The sequence below is a fragment of the Oryzias latipes genome, chromosome 10, assembly GCF_053564925.1.
Source record: "Oryzias latipes strain Hd-rR chromosome 10, Olatipes_Hd-rR_3.1".
NCBI lineage: Eukaryota > Metazoa > Chordata > Actinopteri > Beloniformes > Adrianichthyidae > Oryzias > Oryzias latipes.
This window is the reverse complement of record NC_136246.1, coordinates 4,526,626-4,544,668: the sequence shown is the minus strand read 5'-3', so window position 1 is coordinate 4,544,668 and position 18,043 is coordinate 4,526,626. Positions and strand designations below refer to the sequence as shown.

The window sequence follows — 18,043 nt, the reverse complement described above, 5'->3', positions numbered from 1 at the left end:
GTGTTGTGAGGGGTGGCCGTACGCGTGACTCGTGAGTTTGGACCTTTGTTTTACCCCCCAAACCAGAAAAGACTTCGCCTCGACTCGAAGTGGGCCTATAACTGTATTCCGTGCTCTAAATCTGGGTCAGCGAAGCTCCACAACCTTCTGTGGACCGGTCCACAGTGAGCTCCTCCCCTTGACCGGTGTTCCGTAACTCCTCTCGGAGCTGACGTAACATACCGGCTTTTGGACCTCCGTTTCGCCAGCGAGCCCCAGCTGAGCTCCGGTTCCAGTCCTCAAGACAAAAAGCCTGAAGCGGACCTGAACCGCGAACCATGAACCCGGCTCGGCGCTGTTCGGCTCTCCTCGGACAGATGTGCGCCACCTCGCTGGTGGCTCCGCTCCGTACCACGGGGGCTCGGAATTGCCACTCCGTCGTTGGGGGAGACGGGGCGGGGAGCCAGCCGATGAGCGGAACAGCCGGAAGCGGCTCGGCAACAGGTACGGCCAGTGCGCGCGACAGTGACTAAATTGTCACCTGAAAACAGGTGAAAACGATCGAACGGTTTCAGTCCTCGTGACTCACTGCGTGGTTCAGAATTAGCCTACATTTTTCATGTTAAATGATTCAGATGTTGTTTTTTCCACGTTGCTCTTTGATGTGGTATATGACGTCAGCAGTTGATGGAAAAACAAACAGAAGAAGAAGAAAATGTATATTTAATGAAGGACTAATTATAACCCTACATAACATTAATAGAAAAAATGAAAAGCATTTTAAGCTAAAACCCAAGTTTAGGTTTTAGTTTTACTTCTGTAGAATGTAGAGCACCAATGATGATGACAGTTCTGGACACTGAGGCAGCTGACCTGGTTTACAGGTTGGTCACAGAGGGAGGGGCCACAGATGCCTTAATTTTCATTCAAATCTCTTTTAGTTTGTAGTTATTGTGTATTCCAGAAAGGTACCTAAAGACCCATGGCAATAAAATTGGTGTTTTTGGTGTCTGTAACATGTTCTTGTGGCATTTTGCTGATGATGGAGGACATACACAAAGGATATTGAGCTTAACACTGCATTTCTGAGTATTTCTTTATTCAAATCATTGCAGATGAGGAGCAGATGAAAGAATGCTTTTGGAAAAAGCTTGTACCTGTTGATGTAGGTGTTACAGGCCACAAGCGTCCTGCTCTGCTCCATTCTGATGCATCCACTGTCAGACAAATAGATCCATGTTCGTCTTTGTTTTCCTCTTCTGAGCTGGAATCTGGATCTAAACTGTACAGCTGGATAGATCTGATGTTGCTCGTCATTTTTGCTGCAACCACTAATGTTAGGTTGGGGCTGTGAGGGGCAGTAAGCTAGCAGGAGAGAGTGTAAACAAAGGGTTAGGGTTGGCAGTCCGCCCACAATTTAGAGGTAAATTTGCCTAAAAACGGCAGATTGATAATTAAGAGACCACTTGGGAACACTTTGACAATAGATCAAAAATGGTCAGAGTGAGATTTTACCAAACACCTTCCCTGTCCCTGAACGCAGCATCCCTTGGAGCTTGATTCTATGACGGAACTGAACAGGGGCCGTTCCCACAAACGGGGGCAGTTGTGCTGACGTGCATGTTTAGCCGCAGTGACCTGGTGTGACGCTGAGGGGTTCGGCTGGCGGCGACTGCTTATGTAACTGCGCCCTCTGTGTCACTGTAACTCTGAAGCTGCTTTAGGGTCAAAGGTCACAGATAAGCGGAATGCTTTCCAGCAAGGATTCGCATGGAACGAATGTTTATAATATCAGATCGGTCTTTGTTGTTCTGAAAAACCTACGTGAAAAAAAGAAATGAGACAATTCTCAAACAAAGAAAACATTGAACTCCAGAATGTCATGTGTGTCCGAATTCCTTCCCGACTCACTATATAGTGCACTTTATTGTGCGTTTGCCTTTTTTTAGTGCTGTCCCAATCTACAATTCCAAAATCAAGTTCCCTAGAAATTTCCCAGAAGTCTCTGGGAAAAACAAGTGCTCGTAGATGCTCACTAGATTGGCGGATATAGACCACAATGTATTGCATCGGGACAATTTCTGACAAAAAAATGTATTTAGATTTATTTGTAAATTAACCCTCAACGTTATCATCTTCACAAGACAGTGGACTAATAAATAATTGTCACAAAACGCTCATATCAATGAGATTTTGACTTTGTGAAATTGATGATATCATACCTGCTGATTTTTTTTTTTTTTTAAATGTAAAAAAAAAAAGTAGTGAGCATGGCATCCAAATTGCTTTTAAAATTCAGGGCACTCTATAGTGCCGCACTGTATAGTGTTTCAGTAGTTAGGGGTTAGTGTGGGAATTCGGGCACAGCCTCAGTTCTGCTTTGGTCTTAGGAGGTACAGAGTCTACTGCTTTTACAGTGTTCCTTCATTTATCACATTTTAAAAATAACCTACCATTGGTGACATTTACCAAGTAGATAAACACTTTCTGCACTTTTCTCAGACCAACTTAAACATTTTTAGACTTTTCTCTCTTGTTCTAACTCTCAAAGGTCAAACCTTCAGAGATGAAAACAGAGATCTATGTAACTCTGGGGAGCTGAACACAATCTGTACAGAAGACACGACACAAGGGAGACTGACAAGGTCAACAGCCAATCAGGACGCAGAACACGGTGCATACAAAAGCATGAAAAATTACTATTTGAAAGGTGAACTATGATGTAGCGAGGAACACTGTACTGTAATGATGTCAGACTGAAGGTCACGTTAGAGTCCACATGCGAGTACTTTATTAGTCCCTTAAGGAACTAAACTGAAGATCAAAACATTTGTTCTCACTTTAGTGAAATAAAAATAAACTGGAGTGGTTCTGGTCCAGTTACAACAACCTCCTACCCAACATGACAGGAGCTTGGTTGGACTGCATAGTCTGTTTACATTTGATGCAAGAAAATGCTGTGTGCAGCCTGATGCTTCATCTGAGCTCCATCTTGCAAACATTTAGGGGACATTTTTTGATTGGCAGGTGGGTAGGCCCCACCCAAGCTCTGTCTTTGCCAAAAGCGGTTGAGTCGGGCGGGGCAAACGCTGGTCAGTGGGTCCAGCAGTGGGCAGCTCTCTGTGCCTGGCTTTGTCTCTGCTGTCTGTTGAAGTCAGCACCTTTTCACCCCCCCCTCCCCCCCCCTCCAGTTTAGAGTCACATGATGGGACAGTCCCTCGTGCATTTTTTAATGCAGCTGAATGCGCGTTCTCTGCTAACTGGGTTAAGTGTTGCCCGCAGGAATGTGGTGAGTTCAAGCAGCACCACGGCCCAAAAGTGCCACCAGGTTCTCCTGGTTCTCCCACCGCCCCACAGGGACGGGATGAAGAGAGGTTAAAGGACCAGCAGGTGTGAAGCTGAGCACCTCCGGGTTGCAGACATCTGTTGTCACGGATTCTCTTTTTTCAGAGGTGTTTGAGGTGACAGAGGAATTGTAGGACAGCTCAGCACTGTGTTGTAGGAGGAGGAGCGTTCCTGACCTCTCCTCCTCCTCCTCCTCTTCCTCACTGAGGCGTCCTCGTACAGATGCAGACTCCCAGGACGAGGACTGAGTGATGACACGGAGACTTTGGACATAACAAACTGCATTTCTTTTTTATGTAAGTCAGAGTCTGTTGGTGCAGTGGAGATCTTCATCAGGTCTGCTCCTCTAAAGGAGGATCTCTGATCTCTGATGATCAGCTGGAGCTCCAGGGAGGAACCGCCTTCTGCCTTAAGCCCAGGGCCTATGAGGAGTTTATTGGAGTACACCTCAAACCGCAGGGAAAAGCTTTGCTCAGTATTTCATGGTTTAGCATCTGGAAAAACACTTCCACCCTAATTGGCTCGTCTGCTTCCTGAAAATCTGCTCCAGTTGTACTCGAAGCCCTTTGGAACCACGACCCTGAAGCCAGCGTGGAGACAGACTCCAGCAGAAGCCTCCAATCTATTTATTAACAAACACTTTTATACGTGAGGCAGAAGATTTCAAAACGGTCACAGGATGCATTGACATCATGTCACTTCATATTCTTTAATGGCAGTAAAATGTTACCGGCTGCAAAAACCAAACACAGAATCTGCTGATTCTTACGTCTAACTAGAAGTTCTGTTTCTGTTGGTTATGAGGGACGTCTGAGTGAGTGTGCATGTGCGATTGCACTATGTTAGAGGAAATCCCTGCAGAGCTCAGGTATGCAACCTTTGTTTAACCCAGTGCTTCTCAATTATTTTTTGCCAGGCCCCCCCTAGGAAAAGAAAATGTTTCGCGCCCCCCCTGACCCCCCCCCCCCATAACCCCCCCCCCCCCACACACACACACACACACACACAGACACACTCGCGCGGTGACAATACATCAGGGCAGTATCTATAAAATTTGTATACCTAAAATTGTATCTTTTAACACTAACAAAAGAAAAAAGCAAAATAAATCCACTTTCAACAAATATTAACTTTATTTAGCCACAGAAACCCTGTTCTAGTCTAAAACAGAAAAGAAGCTGAAAGTACCTGAAATAAAAAAAATCTGTCATTCCTTATTTAAACTAGAAACATTTTGACCAACTGAACCATTTGATGCTGAAAAAAATAATTCAATCAATAAATAATATTAAATCTAAATTGATCTGAAACATTAACACAGCAGCACCAATATATTTAACGTTTTTAGTCTGAAGAAATAGGTAAAAACGTGCTGATTTTTTTTTTCTAAATGACGGATTGTTTATTTCTGATCTCATAAAAGTGCAGCTGTTTTCCTGCATTACCTGCTGTCTTTATGTCTGTCTGACACCAACTAAACCACAGGCAGACAAAGAAAACATGGATGGAAAATAAAGACACGTCATCAAAATGTCTACAATAGTTCATAAAGAATGACATTGTTAGCATGAGCTTAGGAATCTAAGGGCAGCGGTGATCTTGGGCAACAGGCAGCGGTAGCAGTGGTCCGCGTGCCCCGATTCCCCTGGCAGACAGGGCCCACACCACCCCTCCCCTTTCGTTCTCACTCGCGCAGCCGCGGACAGACAGAACAGACAATAGGAACCGAATAGTGGACCAGATTATTTTCCAAGCACTGAGCCGCTGTCACCGCTGCCCCCACGTTAAATTTGCGCACCGGACAAACCTGTGCCTAAAACCGCCACCACCGCGCGCCCCCCCTGGCATCGCTTCGTGCCCCCCCCTGGGGGCGCGCCCCACTATTTGAGAAGCACTGGTTTAACCTGAGTTTAGGAAAAGAAAAGAAAAAATCTTTAAATCCGTAAGCTCCATTGAAGTCTTGGCAGACATTTCCTGGTCTAATTGATGAGTATTGCTGTGCGTCGTCAACGGAACGATGGGAATGTTGCTGTGCTACCTGACAATGTTAACCAATGGAAGAATGGGATGAGAACTAGCACAGAGCCAGAGTCCACTCTTCCAACAAACTCACTCCTGATTGGTGAGTGGTTGCCATAGCAAAAATGACTCAGACCAATTTGGACCAATCACTGCTTACCAACACTGTCTTGTTTCAACATTGCGACACTCGCATCATGAAAAAAACGGCAACTGAATTGACTTTATTTGGTTGGAACCAGAAGCAAGTAATTTCTATGGTTTATGTCTCATTCATTCAGTCCAGTTCTCGTACACGATCTACATTTAAAGCTTTATATTATCTTAGAATAGATGTCTAAATGAACACGTTTTCATGCCTCAAAAATCCAAAATTATCCAATTCAATTTGTAAATGTGATGATTAACAAGATGGTCTATTTGGAAATGGATTCATTTCAGATGTATGACATCCTCTCAAGCTTCCTGCCATCTTCAAAACACACCAAGAACAAAGGTTTCTTAAACGTTGAAGTTGCTCGCTGGTGTTATCTTTGCTAATGCTTAAGCTAGCATGTCTTGCGTTGCTGCTGTTCTCAAAATGTTCCGTTTCCTCAACAGCACTTTCTGTGATGGGGGGCAGCAGCAGCAGCAGGCTTTTCAGTACGTTGGCTCAGTCCTTGCCTCAACCAGAACCGTATTCGGAGGAGAACCCAGACTTGGATCTGGACCCGGACCAGCTACGGAAAGAGTGCGAGGAGATCCTGCAGCATCGTCCAGCTCGACCTCACAGGGATTTGGTCCGTTCCACCTGCATGGCGCCCTGCAGCCACAAATACAACCCCCCCATACGAATCATGCAGTGGAACATACTGGCTCAAGGTAAATGTCTGCATTTCTTTCTGTTGGTGTTGAGCTCAGGTTTGGTCTGGGTCCGAGCGGAACGGGTCGGATCCATTTCTGTGTCCCTGCTATTTCCAGTGACATGCTTTATGCATCATTTGATTCTGTCCTGCTCTGGACCCAGTTCTGGTGCTGTTCTGCTGTGATGGACTGAAGGTTTGTTTGTGTTTCAGCTCTTGGGGAGGGAAAAGACGGCTTCGTCCGCTGCCCTCTGGATGCTCTGAACTGGAACGAGAGGAAGTACCTGATCCTGGAGGAGATCCTGACCCACCGACCCGACGTTCTTTGTCTGCAGGAGGTGGACCACTACTACGACACCTTCCAGCCCATTCTGGCCCGGCTGGGCTACCAGGGCAGCTTCCTGCCCAAACCCTGGTCTCCCTGTCTGGATGTAGAGCCGAACAACGGTCCTGACGGCTGCGCTCTCTTCTACCGCCGCTCGCGCTTCATGCCAAAGGCCACAGCTCACCTGCGGCTGTCGGCCTTGATGCTGCCCACCAATCAGGTGGCCATCGTGCAGACACTCTGCTGCCGGGTGACGGGCCGCTGGCTGTGTGTGGCCGTCACGCACCTGAAGGCGCGCAGCGGCTGGGAGAGACTGCGGAGTGCACAAGGCGCTGACCTGCTGCAGAGCCTGTGCAGCATCACGTCCCGCGGAGGCAACCGGGCACCATCCAGCACCACCCCCTTAGTCGTATGCGGAGATTTCAACGCAGAGCCCTCAGAGGACGTCTACAAGCGTTTCAGCTGCTCCCCGCTGGGCCTCACATCGGCTTACACCCTGCTGAGTTCGGATGGACACACGGAGCCGCCCTACACCACCTGGAAGGTCCGCCCCTCTGGAGAGAGCCGCAGCACGCTGGACTACATCTGGTACACACCCGCCGCTTTGAGCATAGAGAGCCTGCTGGACATTCCCAGTGAGGAGCAGATTGGGCCGGACCGCCTACCCTCTTACCACTACCCCTCCGACCATCTGTCCCTGCTGTGTGACCTCAGCTTCAGGGAGGAGCCTCACAGGCTGTTGTAGCCAATCAGAGCAGGGAGTGCCACCCTTTAAGTCTCACTCCTTGGACCTCATGCTTCTATGAACATGAACTTGTCGGATGACCGCTGCTGGATCTGGTTCTGACAGTAGCCGAGCCAGTCCGGTTCAGCTGAGCATCTCCTCACAGTTCCAGTGTTCAGCTGGTGCCTTTAGGATTTTTGAATGTTAATAAAGTTTGATCTTTAATTTGACTGATCTGTCTTCTCTGAACAGCTCTGTGATCTCTGGATCTGTATCTGAGACCAAAAGAGAGGTACAGCTGTCGGTTCTGACACCAGGACCTGATGGCGTCAGGGCCCGGTTAAGACTGAACTCAAGGCCCGCGGGCCAAATGTGGCCATGTCATTTTCTGTGGCCCACGAGAGCATTAGTTTTTCTTTTTTTTTTAAATAAAAATTGGTGTGTTTATTAATATCTAGGGGGAATCTGAGTTTAAATATTGGATTAGGCAACTATACATTAGGACTGTCAATATAACCCTTATGCTATCTTAGATGACCCCCCCCCCCCTCTCACATTGACGTGTTCTCCCTACCATGACAAAGGTGGATAAAGGTGGAAAGATTTCATGTAATCCATGGACACCAGAGAAGATCACAAATCATTGAAGAACAAAGGTTCAGAGCACTGTCTAGTGGGTCTAGATGACCCAACTCCCAATGTTATACATGTTTTAGACGGTGGGAGGAAGCCCACGCATGCACGGGGAGAACATATAAACTCCACACACAAAGGCACCCCCCATTGATGTTCTGCTTCAGGTCCCCCAGCCAGGACTTGAACCGGGGGCCTTCTTGCTGTGACGCAAGAGCCATAACCACATCATTACATTTACATGTAGAAGTTACATCTGGCCCTTTGAGGACGGCCCATATGCTGATGTGGCCCTCGGTGAAAATGAGTTTCACCCCCCCTGCTTTAGGGTGAGAAACACAGAAACATGGGTTTGGTTGCAACTCTGTCTGCAGTCATGGAAAAGGAGAGGGGGAGGAGGAGGTGGGCTTAAAAACAAAAAAGCAGGATTCAATTCAATTTCACTTATTTTGCCCAATATTACTACAGTAGTCATGTCAATGGATGGATGTGATGGACATGGGAGATTACCATTTAAAACGTTCAAAGTCAAGTCAGAAAATGAGGAAATGCGAGGCATCACCGTAGTCACCTATAGACACAAACGCACACACACACAACCTAGAACCACCAGGAACAATGTGGGGTTCAACGTTCTGCCCAAGGACACGTGCAGGAACCAAATCCCTCTACCTCTGCACCACAACTACACACTAACGTCAAAGAGCGTAAAAACTAGGAGGAAGTGTTTCTGATGGTGTGGATACCAGGGGAACCAGGTGTCCTGAACCAATACGGTCCATTTAAGGAACAAAGTCAATCAGACCAAGGCAGTAACAATCCTTCAGAACTGAAAGTGGCACAGGAGTCAACGTAAAAGCAAAGCACGCCACCCCACACAAAACCTGCTCACACTAGCAATATTTACCCAGAATCCATTGTGGTCATGTTACCTTTTTACCGGTTTGAAGACATGTAGATATAGGTAAAGAGTTCCGCCTGCTATAGTTTTACACCTTTATGAACACTCAGTAAAATGAGTGTCTGTGAGAGAAAAAGCCCACTGTCCGTTTAGATTAAAATAGTTTTTGGAATCATTTTGATTCCTTTTCCTTCTTTCCTGAGTAATTGTTGGCAACCAAAAACAATCAACTAGTAGGATTATGTGTAAATATAGCTGCACAAGAAAATACAGCAGGTGGAGGGGAGGGGGGTCTATTAGCAAACATTTTTTTTGGTTAAGATCTGAAACATATATGGAGGCATTCTCTTTGGAAGAGTTGAAGTCCCACGTGGTAGTGTCTGGACTTTGGACAGGTTTGTAGAAGTCCTCTTCTGCTCTAATATAAACATGATTGATTTGAGGAAAGGAGTTTTATCCGTTTATCATTTCAATAAAAGCCGATCACTCTTTGGTTCCACATTTCTTTTTTATAATACACATTTGGGTAAAATCTACTTCATTACAATGATAGTACAAGAAAATAGTATATTATACTTCAAACAGTTCTGACGTGGATGGACATCCTTCACTCCCTTTAAGGATGAGTAAAAAACAGAAGAACTTGGAGAGGACGGTGCTGAGGACACGTGCAGTGTCTCTCTTGACCAGCAGGGGGCAGATTTGCCCGCACCCGTCAGAAACAACCTTCCAGGACTCAGCGGGGCTTGTTCGAGCAGGGGGCGGGGCTTTGCATAGTGTTCTGGTTTCCCAGAGCCATCTCTCATGGGGGGGGGGGGTAAGTATCAAAAACTGCTTTTTACACCAAAGTCTGTTTACACCGGCTGTGATTAGAAAAAAACTTTACAGTCCGAGGCTGCTCTGGCCCATCTGTGTGCGCACGCGTGCACGTCCCTTTCAACCTCTGCGGGCTTCAGCAGCTCCGGTGGGGGGGAGGGGGGGGCAGGTGCTGCATCTCCACGGAGACCAGAATCACCCCAAACCAATTGGGAAGCAGCTCTGCCCAAAGGCGGGAGGATTGACTGCACCTTTAAAAAGTGTCCACGGTCCGAGGCTGTGTCCCACTCCTCAGAGGCCCCACCCCTCTCAGGACAAAGAAGCTGCCACTGATGCTGCTGGGGGGCTTGAAGGGGACTGAGGCTCTGCTTTTACCTGTAGGGGTGCTGCTGCAGGCTGGCCGCTGGAGGGTGCTGGGGGGGGGACGTTAATTTGGGGGGACTGGGGCCGGTTTACCTGCACGGACAGCTGCGGCAGTGCCTGGGCAACCGCTGGCGGTTTGGCCAAAATGAGCTGAGGGGCAGAGCGGCCCGCCGCCAGCTGGACGCTTGGGATGGTGGCCTGTTTGAGACCGGCCCGTGCCAGGTGTGTGGCCACGGGCTTGGCCTGGATGAGCTGCGTAACCTGAGCTGGGGGGCCAGGCTGCATGAGAGTGGCCAGTTGGTTGGCCGGGATGGTGATGATGGTGATCTTCTCGCCCGTTTTGGACCCGGCAGGCAGCATGGTGGGCAGCGCCTGGATGACCAGCTTGGGGGCGGCGCTGGCGGAGGTGTTGGCCAACGTGACTGGGACGCCTGCGGCCGTGGTGAGGACGGAGGAGGAGTTTAACGTCACCTGACCCAGAGAGTTGGTCATGACTACAGGCATGGCTCTCATGGTCCTGTGGAATGGAGAGAAGATGCAATGAGACCAGAACCAGCCCACAAACTCCCTCCACCCACCATTGGTAAAGATTTCAAATCCTACTTTTAAACGTTCATGAAAAAGAGGCGAACCTGCTGGCGGCGCTGCTGGGGATGACGGTGACGAAGGTCTGCTGGGGCTGACTAGTTGAGGGGGAACTGACGCTCAGGCTGGCAGGGCCCTGCTGGTGAGCCAGGTGCTGGCCTGACAACACTACATCCTCCCCCTCCTCCCCTTCCTCCTCGTCCTCGATCACTCTGATGTTCTTGGGCATCTCCTTGAACTGGTAGGCCAGTCGCTGACCCTCCACCTTGGCCAGGATGCCACGCTGGTAGTAATACCTGAGCACAAAGAGGGAAATGTCCGACCCGCAGACACGAGGGGGGAGCAATGGGGCAGGAGAACAACTGACCTGAGGGCGCGGCCCATGGTCTCGTAGTTCATATCCGGCTTGTTTTTGTGCTTCCCCCACAGTTTGGACACGGCTTTGGAGTCCACCAGCTTGAAGATGCCCTTGTCCCTCTGCATCCACTTGATGTAGCGGGGGCAGGTGTTCTTGTCCTGCAGCAGCTCCAGCAGAAACCTCCACAGGTACGTGGTGTTTCCTGGAGAAACCACAACAGAACTCAGCCCACAGGACACTGCACAGCTTTTTTCCTCTTCAAAAAGCATCTTAAACCAGAAATTTCTAATGCCATTTTTTTATTTATGGTCACCGGTCGAGCCTGACAGAGAAACATGAAAAACCTTTGCCAGTGTCAGAGAGTCGGGTCAGAACCCCCATAAACCACATGAACATTTCTATGCCTGCACAGAATTGTATTCTATGGCAGTCCACTTAGGACTTAAACTCCCTGAAATGCAGTATGCACTGGTCTGCTGCAGCTCATTGAAGGAAGCATCTGATTTCTCCAGTCCTACTTTTACAATGAAGTCAATTTATCAACAATAAAACAGACAAAAGGAAATCTCATGTTCACACTATCCTCTTTTTTTAGCCTTTCTGCTTAATGTCTTAATCCCCACATTTATGTCAGTAGCTGCTGTAAATCAGAAGTTGCATTGTTGTAAGGCCCTAATAGCTGATAAAATAACTTTAAAAAATGGAGGGGGGCAAAGAACAGTAGAGTCCACATTTAAAAATCAACATGGTGTTTTATTCTTTCACTATATTTTAATGACAACTTCAGCTTCCTACCAACTCCTGGGGATCCGCTGACTTGTTCAGCTTTTACATTTCTTCTCTCAGTAGCTGAAATGGTTTTTACCACAATGTGTTGATGATTCTTCACATAAAGTGAAAATGTTTCAAAGCATTTGGAGTGCAGCCTGACAGAGAAACGGTGTAAAGTCCACCGTAACCCGGTCCAGGTTTGGTCTTCTGTGACCGGACCACAAAGACCCTCATAGCTGATCTCTGTCCATCCTGACTGCTGGTTCAACTCCAGCTTTCAGCAACAAACCTTTTCCCTCCCTTGGCCTTTTCTTGATCCCCAGGTCGTAGGAGCCATTGGACGCCGGCTGGTGCATCTTTGGTTTCCGTCCCCCTGCAGTAAGAAACAAGCGCACATGAGGGGGGGGGGTTTGGACAGAAGACCCCCTTTAACTCTGCACTGGTCACGGCGTCCACGTCTGCTACCATGGAAACCAGAGTACTTATGCACAGATTTCAACACTGCACACATACTCCCCGACACCCCCCTGACCACGCTGGGAGCCAAAAATGAAGCCTGAAGTGGGTTGACCATATTCACCCCCCACCCCAACATCCCAAAAAGGAGTGATGCTGCCGCTCTGGGAGTTTTGGGAACTGATGTGAAGTCTGCATGACTCTTTTTTCATCTGAGAGTTCACAGCAGCAGAACCTAAAAATCTCAACCGGCTGGGATAAGGAGGAGTAGAAGCACACCGGCTCGTGTTTGTGTGGAGGCGGAGCTCCTCTCCAACCCCTGCAGGTTATTTGCAGTTACAAAAACAGACAGCAGATGGCGCTCTGACAATAAAAAAAAAACATCTGCTGTGGTGAAAAGACACCCACCTCCTCTCTTCTTCTTGGCTGCCGGCTCACAGTCGGGGGGGATGGGGAAGGACTCCTCCTCGATGGCCCCCACCTCTGTGGATACCTCCACCACAGTCTCCATCATCACATCTTCTGCTGCAGGACCAAAACGGACTTAGGGTCAAAGCTGACAACAGTGAAAAACAGCTCCATGCAGCTCAGGTTTGAGGCTGTTCTCCTCTGAGGAGTGTTTGTCATTTCAATGTGTTGAAACAATCCTCATCCAGAAAGACATCCACACTTCCAACAGTTCAGACAAACGCAGCTCCTCGTGCTTCATCTCGAAGTTTATTTCTACTCCGCTTTTTGGAGGGAAAATGTCTACAGACTATAAACAGACACAATTGGAATGTCACTTTCTGGCCAATCAGATTGGAGACGAGTAACTCTGCAGTCCAGCCTGCGTCAGAACGGTCAGAACCACAGCCTCAGGGCTTCTGAAGGAATATGGAGCAGGACAGAGGAAGGGCTTATGGGTAAGACGTATCATACTGCCGTGGTGGAAATGTCTACATATAGAAGCTTTGCTTCTGTTCTGCTAATTCCAAGTGAGCCCCTACAGTCCTGGGGGATAGCCCACCCTTATTTGCCCATTTTTTTGTGTAATAGGCCCCAAAAAGATGGATGTTTCTATTAGGGGTCGAGCGATCATTAGACCAGTATGTGCTATTTTGATGTATAATAATAATAATAATAATAATAATGATGCATTGGATTTATCTGCGCTTTTCCACACGCTCAAAGCACTTCCACTGTGTGCATTATTTATTCACTCTTCATTTTGGAGATAGTGTATCAGGATTAGCCTTTTGTAATCTGACAGGTGGATATTGAACTGGTTATTTTGGCTCAGGTGCAGCCGTGCTGCTCTGCAAAACAGTTTGGCAGCAAAAGTTGAAACACAGTATAGTAACGAATGCTGTATTATGCATGTATGTGTGTGCACGTGTGTTGCATGCATCTGTGTGTGTGTGTGTCACCTGTGCTGCGTTCATTGTGAAGTCCTCCTGGAGATTCCATGTGCAGAAGAGCTTCAGCCGCTTCAAAGGTTTTGTCAAAACACACCAAGTCGTGTCCTGACATGTCCACTGCGGGGGCAGGAGATGACAGCCTGTCACATCACACATCTCTGTGGAAATGGGGGGGGGGGGGGGGGGGGGGGGCACATACAGGTGAAGCACTCACCTGTCTCAGTCACCTCTGTGACCACCTCCTGCTCATCGGCTACATCTTGCATCAGGTATGTCCCATCGTCACACACCAGCACCTGTGCGGAATAGCACTCCTCCACCTGGGTGCTGGGCACCTCCTCCACGATAACGGCCGGGCAGTTGTCCTCCTGCACCACCACCCCCTCTGCGTCTTCCTCCTCCATGATCACCGTCTCCACTTCCTGCTGTTCAACTTCCTCCCGTTTATCATCTTCAGCAGGCTGCTGATGAAGAGTGAAAGATTAGCTCAACCCTTACCCAGAATTCAGCTCTTCGTGGCAGAGCAGCAGCCCAGCCAATCTAATGCAGCTTGAGGCAGATTTTGTGATGAGTCAAAGATGCATGGTTATGATACAAGTCCATCAGGTTTTTAATTACAGCGTTGCACACGTCTGTCTCAGTTTAACATGAAGACCCACTCCAATCAACTTCTGATTTTTTCAGAGCCTTCCCAGTGGTCTTAATTATGATTCTGCTGTTTTTACCCAAATATCCAGAAATCACCAATGGGTGTGTGTGGTGTGTGTGTGTGTGTGTGTGTGTGTGTGTGTGTGTGTGTGTGTGTGTGTGTGTGTGTGTGTGTGGTGTGTGGTGTGTGTGGGACTGGCGACCTGTCCAGGGTGTATCTTGCCTTCTCCCACGAGTGGCCGGGATGGACTCAGGCAAAACTCACAGTTTTCCATTTTCTCTGAGTTGGCGTGGAGCACCCCCCTCCCTTCCTCCCTGTTGCTGAGAGCTCTCTATTTGCACGTCCTCCCACTAGCTCAAAGCCCCCCACACCCCCAACCTAACATTACTGGAGGTGGAGTCCTGCAGCTTCACTGCTTAGTTGTGTCCACAGCCTGAGCCCCCTCCACGTTCAGAGTAGACCACTGCCTCTGTCTTCATCCATACATGTGGGGAGTTCTGCTGACCTTCAGCCTCAGAGGAGGAAAGCTGATCCATTTCTCATTTCTATCTTTTTTATGTGTGGTTTGGTGTTTCCTGATTCGTCTTTGGCAGGGAACTTTTTCAATCAAACTCAGACGGTGGGAGAGGCGCCGTCTTTCCCACAGTCTGGATCCACCAGCTCACAGCCTGCAGACCAGATCTGATCAGAAAATGGACACAACTGTGACAAAGACAGCCTTCACTTTGACTTTCTGCTCCAGCTGTAAATATCTGCTTCTACCCAACACTGCGTGTGTCGTCTGCATGGATGTCCAGGATTTTGAACATGTGTGTTTTTAATTTGCATAAATATTGTGTGTGAGTTTAAAGTACATTTCTGAGTGTTTAGTCCGCAGGCTAGCAGTTATGGGATGCGTCGCTGCATCACAGCCCTTCACTAGGGAAGTTTTCCATGCTTTTGCACTGAAATGTCGTTTTTTACTTAACCCCCACCTGGGCCTGGGCGAAAAATCGATTGAATGAATAAATTTGAATTTTTTGTTACGGGCAATTTAAAAAATAACTAAATTGAGTTTTTGTGTAATGGCGTATTTTTGGCTCCTCAGAGCTTCCGTAGCGCTGGTTTTACACGGTAGTATGGCAAGCGACAAACAACAACATCATAGCACACACAGCATGGCTACAGGTGAGAGTGGGAAGTTTGTTCCCCAAATAAGAATAAAGTCATCTTTTGTTTGGAGCTGGTATGGGATTTTTACTGCCATTACTACCCCCCTTCTCCACTCACTGCAGTGCAGCACACCCACCCATCATCACAACCCACTGAGAAGTTGTTGCAGCTCCTTAGGCTTACCTGCTGGCCATCCACCACCACAGTCACATACTCCACGATGTTCCCCCCTCCATCTGACACCACCACCGAGGTCATCACTCATTCCTGCCAAAACCAGAGCAAGCGTCAGCGCACACAACTAGAACATCACGGCAGAACTCTGCAGTTGGATCATTTATGCCACAGGCTGCACTCAGTCTATGCAGCATCCTCAACCGGTAACAGCGCCCATCTTGGCCTGAATATAACCCCCGCCGTACTTGAACTTATTAAAAGAATGGAAGCATGACACTGCTGAACATTTAAAGGCCTGCTCTGATCATCTTCTGATATACTAATAAGAAAAATCAGAAAACGTTTCACTTCATGGGGCATAGTTTTTGCAGAGCGGCAGGAGTTCATTAGAAATTCACCTCTTAGTTTTGGGCAAGACTGTTGCCGTGGATTAATCCCATCATCCATCTGTTTACATGCTCTCCAGCTTTCTTGCTGCCCCTCATAACCCCAACCTAACATTACCGGTGCAACAAAAGTAGTGAGCAATATTAGAGTTATCCAGACGTAGTTCAGATCCAGATTTAAGCTCAGACGAGGAAAATAAAGATGTACATGGATGTATTTGTCTACAGGCGGATGCATCAGAATGCTTGTGTCTTCCCATGATAACTTGTACGCCAAACCTACAAGTTTTGTTACCAACATTTTCTTTTTGTCTGCTTCTGATTCTGAATAAAAAAAAAAAATCAGAAATGCAGTTCCAAGCTTATTTTCTTTATTTTATATGTCCTCCATCATCAGAAAAATGATCCAAGAACATGAAAAATACCAAAAAAAAAACGTTTTTGCACCAGAGTGTATCTTTAAATCCAGACGCGTTCAAACAAACCCCAGAAAACTTCCTCCTAAAAACAACCGTGTTGACACGTCAGAAAAACGTGCTTCCAGCCACTGCCTCTTATGGATTTGGGCTGATGGAACAGCAGCACAGGAGCAAACAGTGTCAGACCACTGACATGCAGAGAAAGTGAAAGTATCTTCAGGAAGAACCAGGAGAAGCTGGTTTTCTTCAGGACTCAGACATGTTCTGTTCAGACTCATTGCATGGAGGACAAGCTGCAGCTTTACTTTATCGTTGGGTTTGATTTCACACATAAACTCAAGTTTTTAAAGAAAGTTTGGACCAAAAAAAGGACAACGAGCAAAATATGTTCCTTATTGTTATGAGACGTCAGGACCCTCAAAAGCGACGACTAACGAAAGATTAAATGTTTATTTAAAAACATAAAAATGAAAGTATCGTGATGTTTGTTTGTGTTTGCCAGTTTTCTGTAAACATGCAATCGTAGCAAAAAACCGCGAAGACGCTAGGCGCCGATCCGGACGTGTTTTCCTCACGCCGCTGTGTTTACGTTTGTAGCCGGATGTCATGATGTCTGTCCGCAGCTTCGGCTAACATGTTAGCTTTAACCACAGCTCCAACACAGACTCAACCCCCGTTTCTAAGAGCGGAGTCCTGGTTTAGCGAGAGATTCTTGGCAAGGCTGCCGTGAACCTCTCCCGCAGTACCGCCACTGCTGCTCAGGTGTTCGGGAAATCGTGGCTAGCTAACAGCTAGCTTAGTAGCTAGCTAAGGAGCTCCACAACATTGAGGAAAAAAAGCGCGGAACTCCAGCACACTCACTAAGTAATGGTGCTGAGGGTCTCACAGCTGCTAGAAATTCCTCCAGAGAGTTTCTCTAACTTACCTTGTCTCACTTTTGCCCGCAGAAGGTCCGCTCCAGAGCCAGTGCTAGGCCCAAGGGAAGGGGCGCTACTTAGGCGCGTTAACGATGCAGACAACACTTGCTTTTAGTTCGGCCCAGCGCTGATCTACCGATCCTCCAGGTTCTGTAAGTAACTCCGCGGTCACTTACCGAGCCTTTGCGTTGGGATTTACCGGCAAGGGGAACTCACAAGCACGGCGGAAGAGACTCTGGTACAGCTCGGTTACGGCTACTCGTTAGCTTTCCGGTGTCGCTTCTGCGATGCGAACGACGCGGCCGTCAACGCTCAGCGCGCGGTGACGTCATCACGCCCTTCGAGTTGGGCTCGCGCGTTCATTTAAATTTGAAACCAGACTTTAAAACCCCCTCTTTATTTAATTGAATGCCTTTTAAGGATACTGACCCTTTCTTTGTTTTAAATGAGCACGCTATCGATTTAGGACAAATAAAAAATTTAAATGACAACCATTATTGATAAAAACTTTGAAAGAGTTAAAACAACGAGGAAGAGTTTCCACGTTTTTCGCAAATCTACGGAGTATGGTAAGTGTAAGTGTAAGGTAAGAAAAAACATCTTAGTGGAATGATAAACTTTTCCACAAACATTTTGAATATGTAAGGAAGACGCAGATGAAGTTCTCAAGGATGGAAGTGCAGTGGTCACGTGTCTGCTCTGGCAGCTCACCACAGTAAACAAGTGTTGTTGTCCATGGTGCTGAAATGAACGGAATTGCTCATTTGCAGCGTTCATAAAATGAAATGTATTAGTTAACCCTTGTGCTATCCTAGGGACTTTACCA

At 47.5% G+C, this 18,043-nt stretch overlaps 2 protein-coding genes across 6 annotated transcripts; one reads left to right on the top strand and one right to left on the bottom strand.

Moving 5' to 3' along the window:
- The first annotated feature begins 1 nt into the window (after position 1).
- LOC144994830 (nocturnin-like) lies at positions 2 to 7,464 on the top strand. Its single transcript, XM_078953874.1, has 3 exons — positions 2 to 483; positions 5,944 to 6,204; positions 6,399 to 7,464. The coding sequence occupies exons 1-3, from the start codon at positions 318 to 320 to the stop codon at positions 7,253 to 7,255; spliced, it is 1,284 nt and encodes a 427-aa protein (XP_078810000.1). The 5' UTR covers positions 2 to 317; the 3' UTR covers positions 7,256 to 7,464.
- A 1,793-nt stretch (positions 7,465 to 9,257) lies between these two features.
- On the bottom strand, positions 9,258 to 18,043 carry elf2a (E74-like factor 2a (ets domain transcription factor)). 5 transcript variants are annotated; one of them, XM_078953871.1, is made up of 10 exons: positions 17,434 to 17,575; positions 17,226 to 17,367; positions 15,502 to 15,585; positions 13,732 to 13,981; positions 13,527 to 13,634; positions 12,526 to 12,639; positions 11,951 to 12,034; positions 10,900 to 11,092; positions 10,580 to 10,828; positions 9,258 to 10,464 (listed from the first exon to the last, which is right to left on the bottom strand). In XM_078953871.1, the coding sequence occupies exons 3-10, from the start codon at positions 15,574 to 15,576 to the stop codon at positions 9,894 to 9,896; spliced, it is 1,644 nt and encodes a 547-aa protein (XP_078809997.1). In that variant the 5' UTR covers positions 15,577 to 15,585; positions 17,226 to 17,367; positions 17,434 to 17,575; the 3' UTR covers positions 9,258 to 9,893. The 5 variants fall into 5 exon arrangements, with proteins under 5 accessions (XP_078809997.1, XP_078809999.1, XP_078809995.1 ...); XM_078953873.1 differs by having other exon boundaries at positions 13,732 to 13,978; XM_078953869.1 differs by having other exon boundaries at positions 12,526 to 12,642; positions 17,434 to 17,574.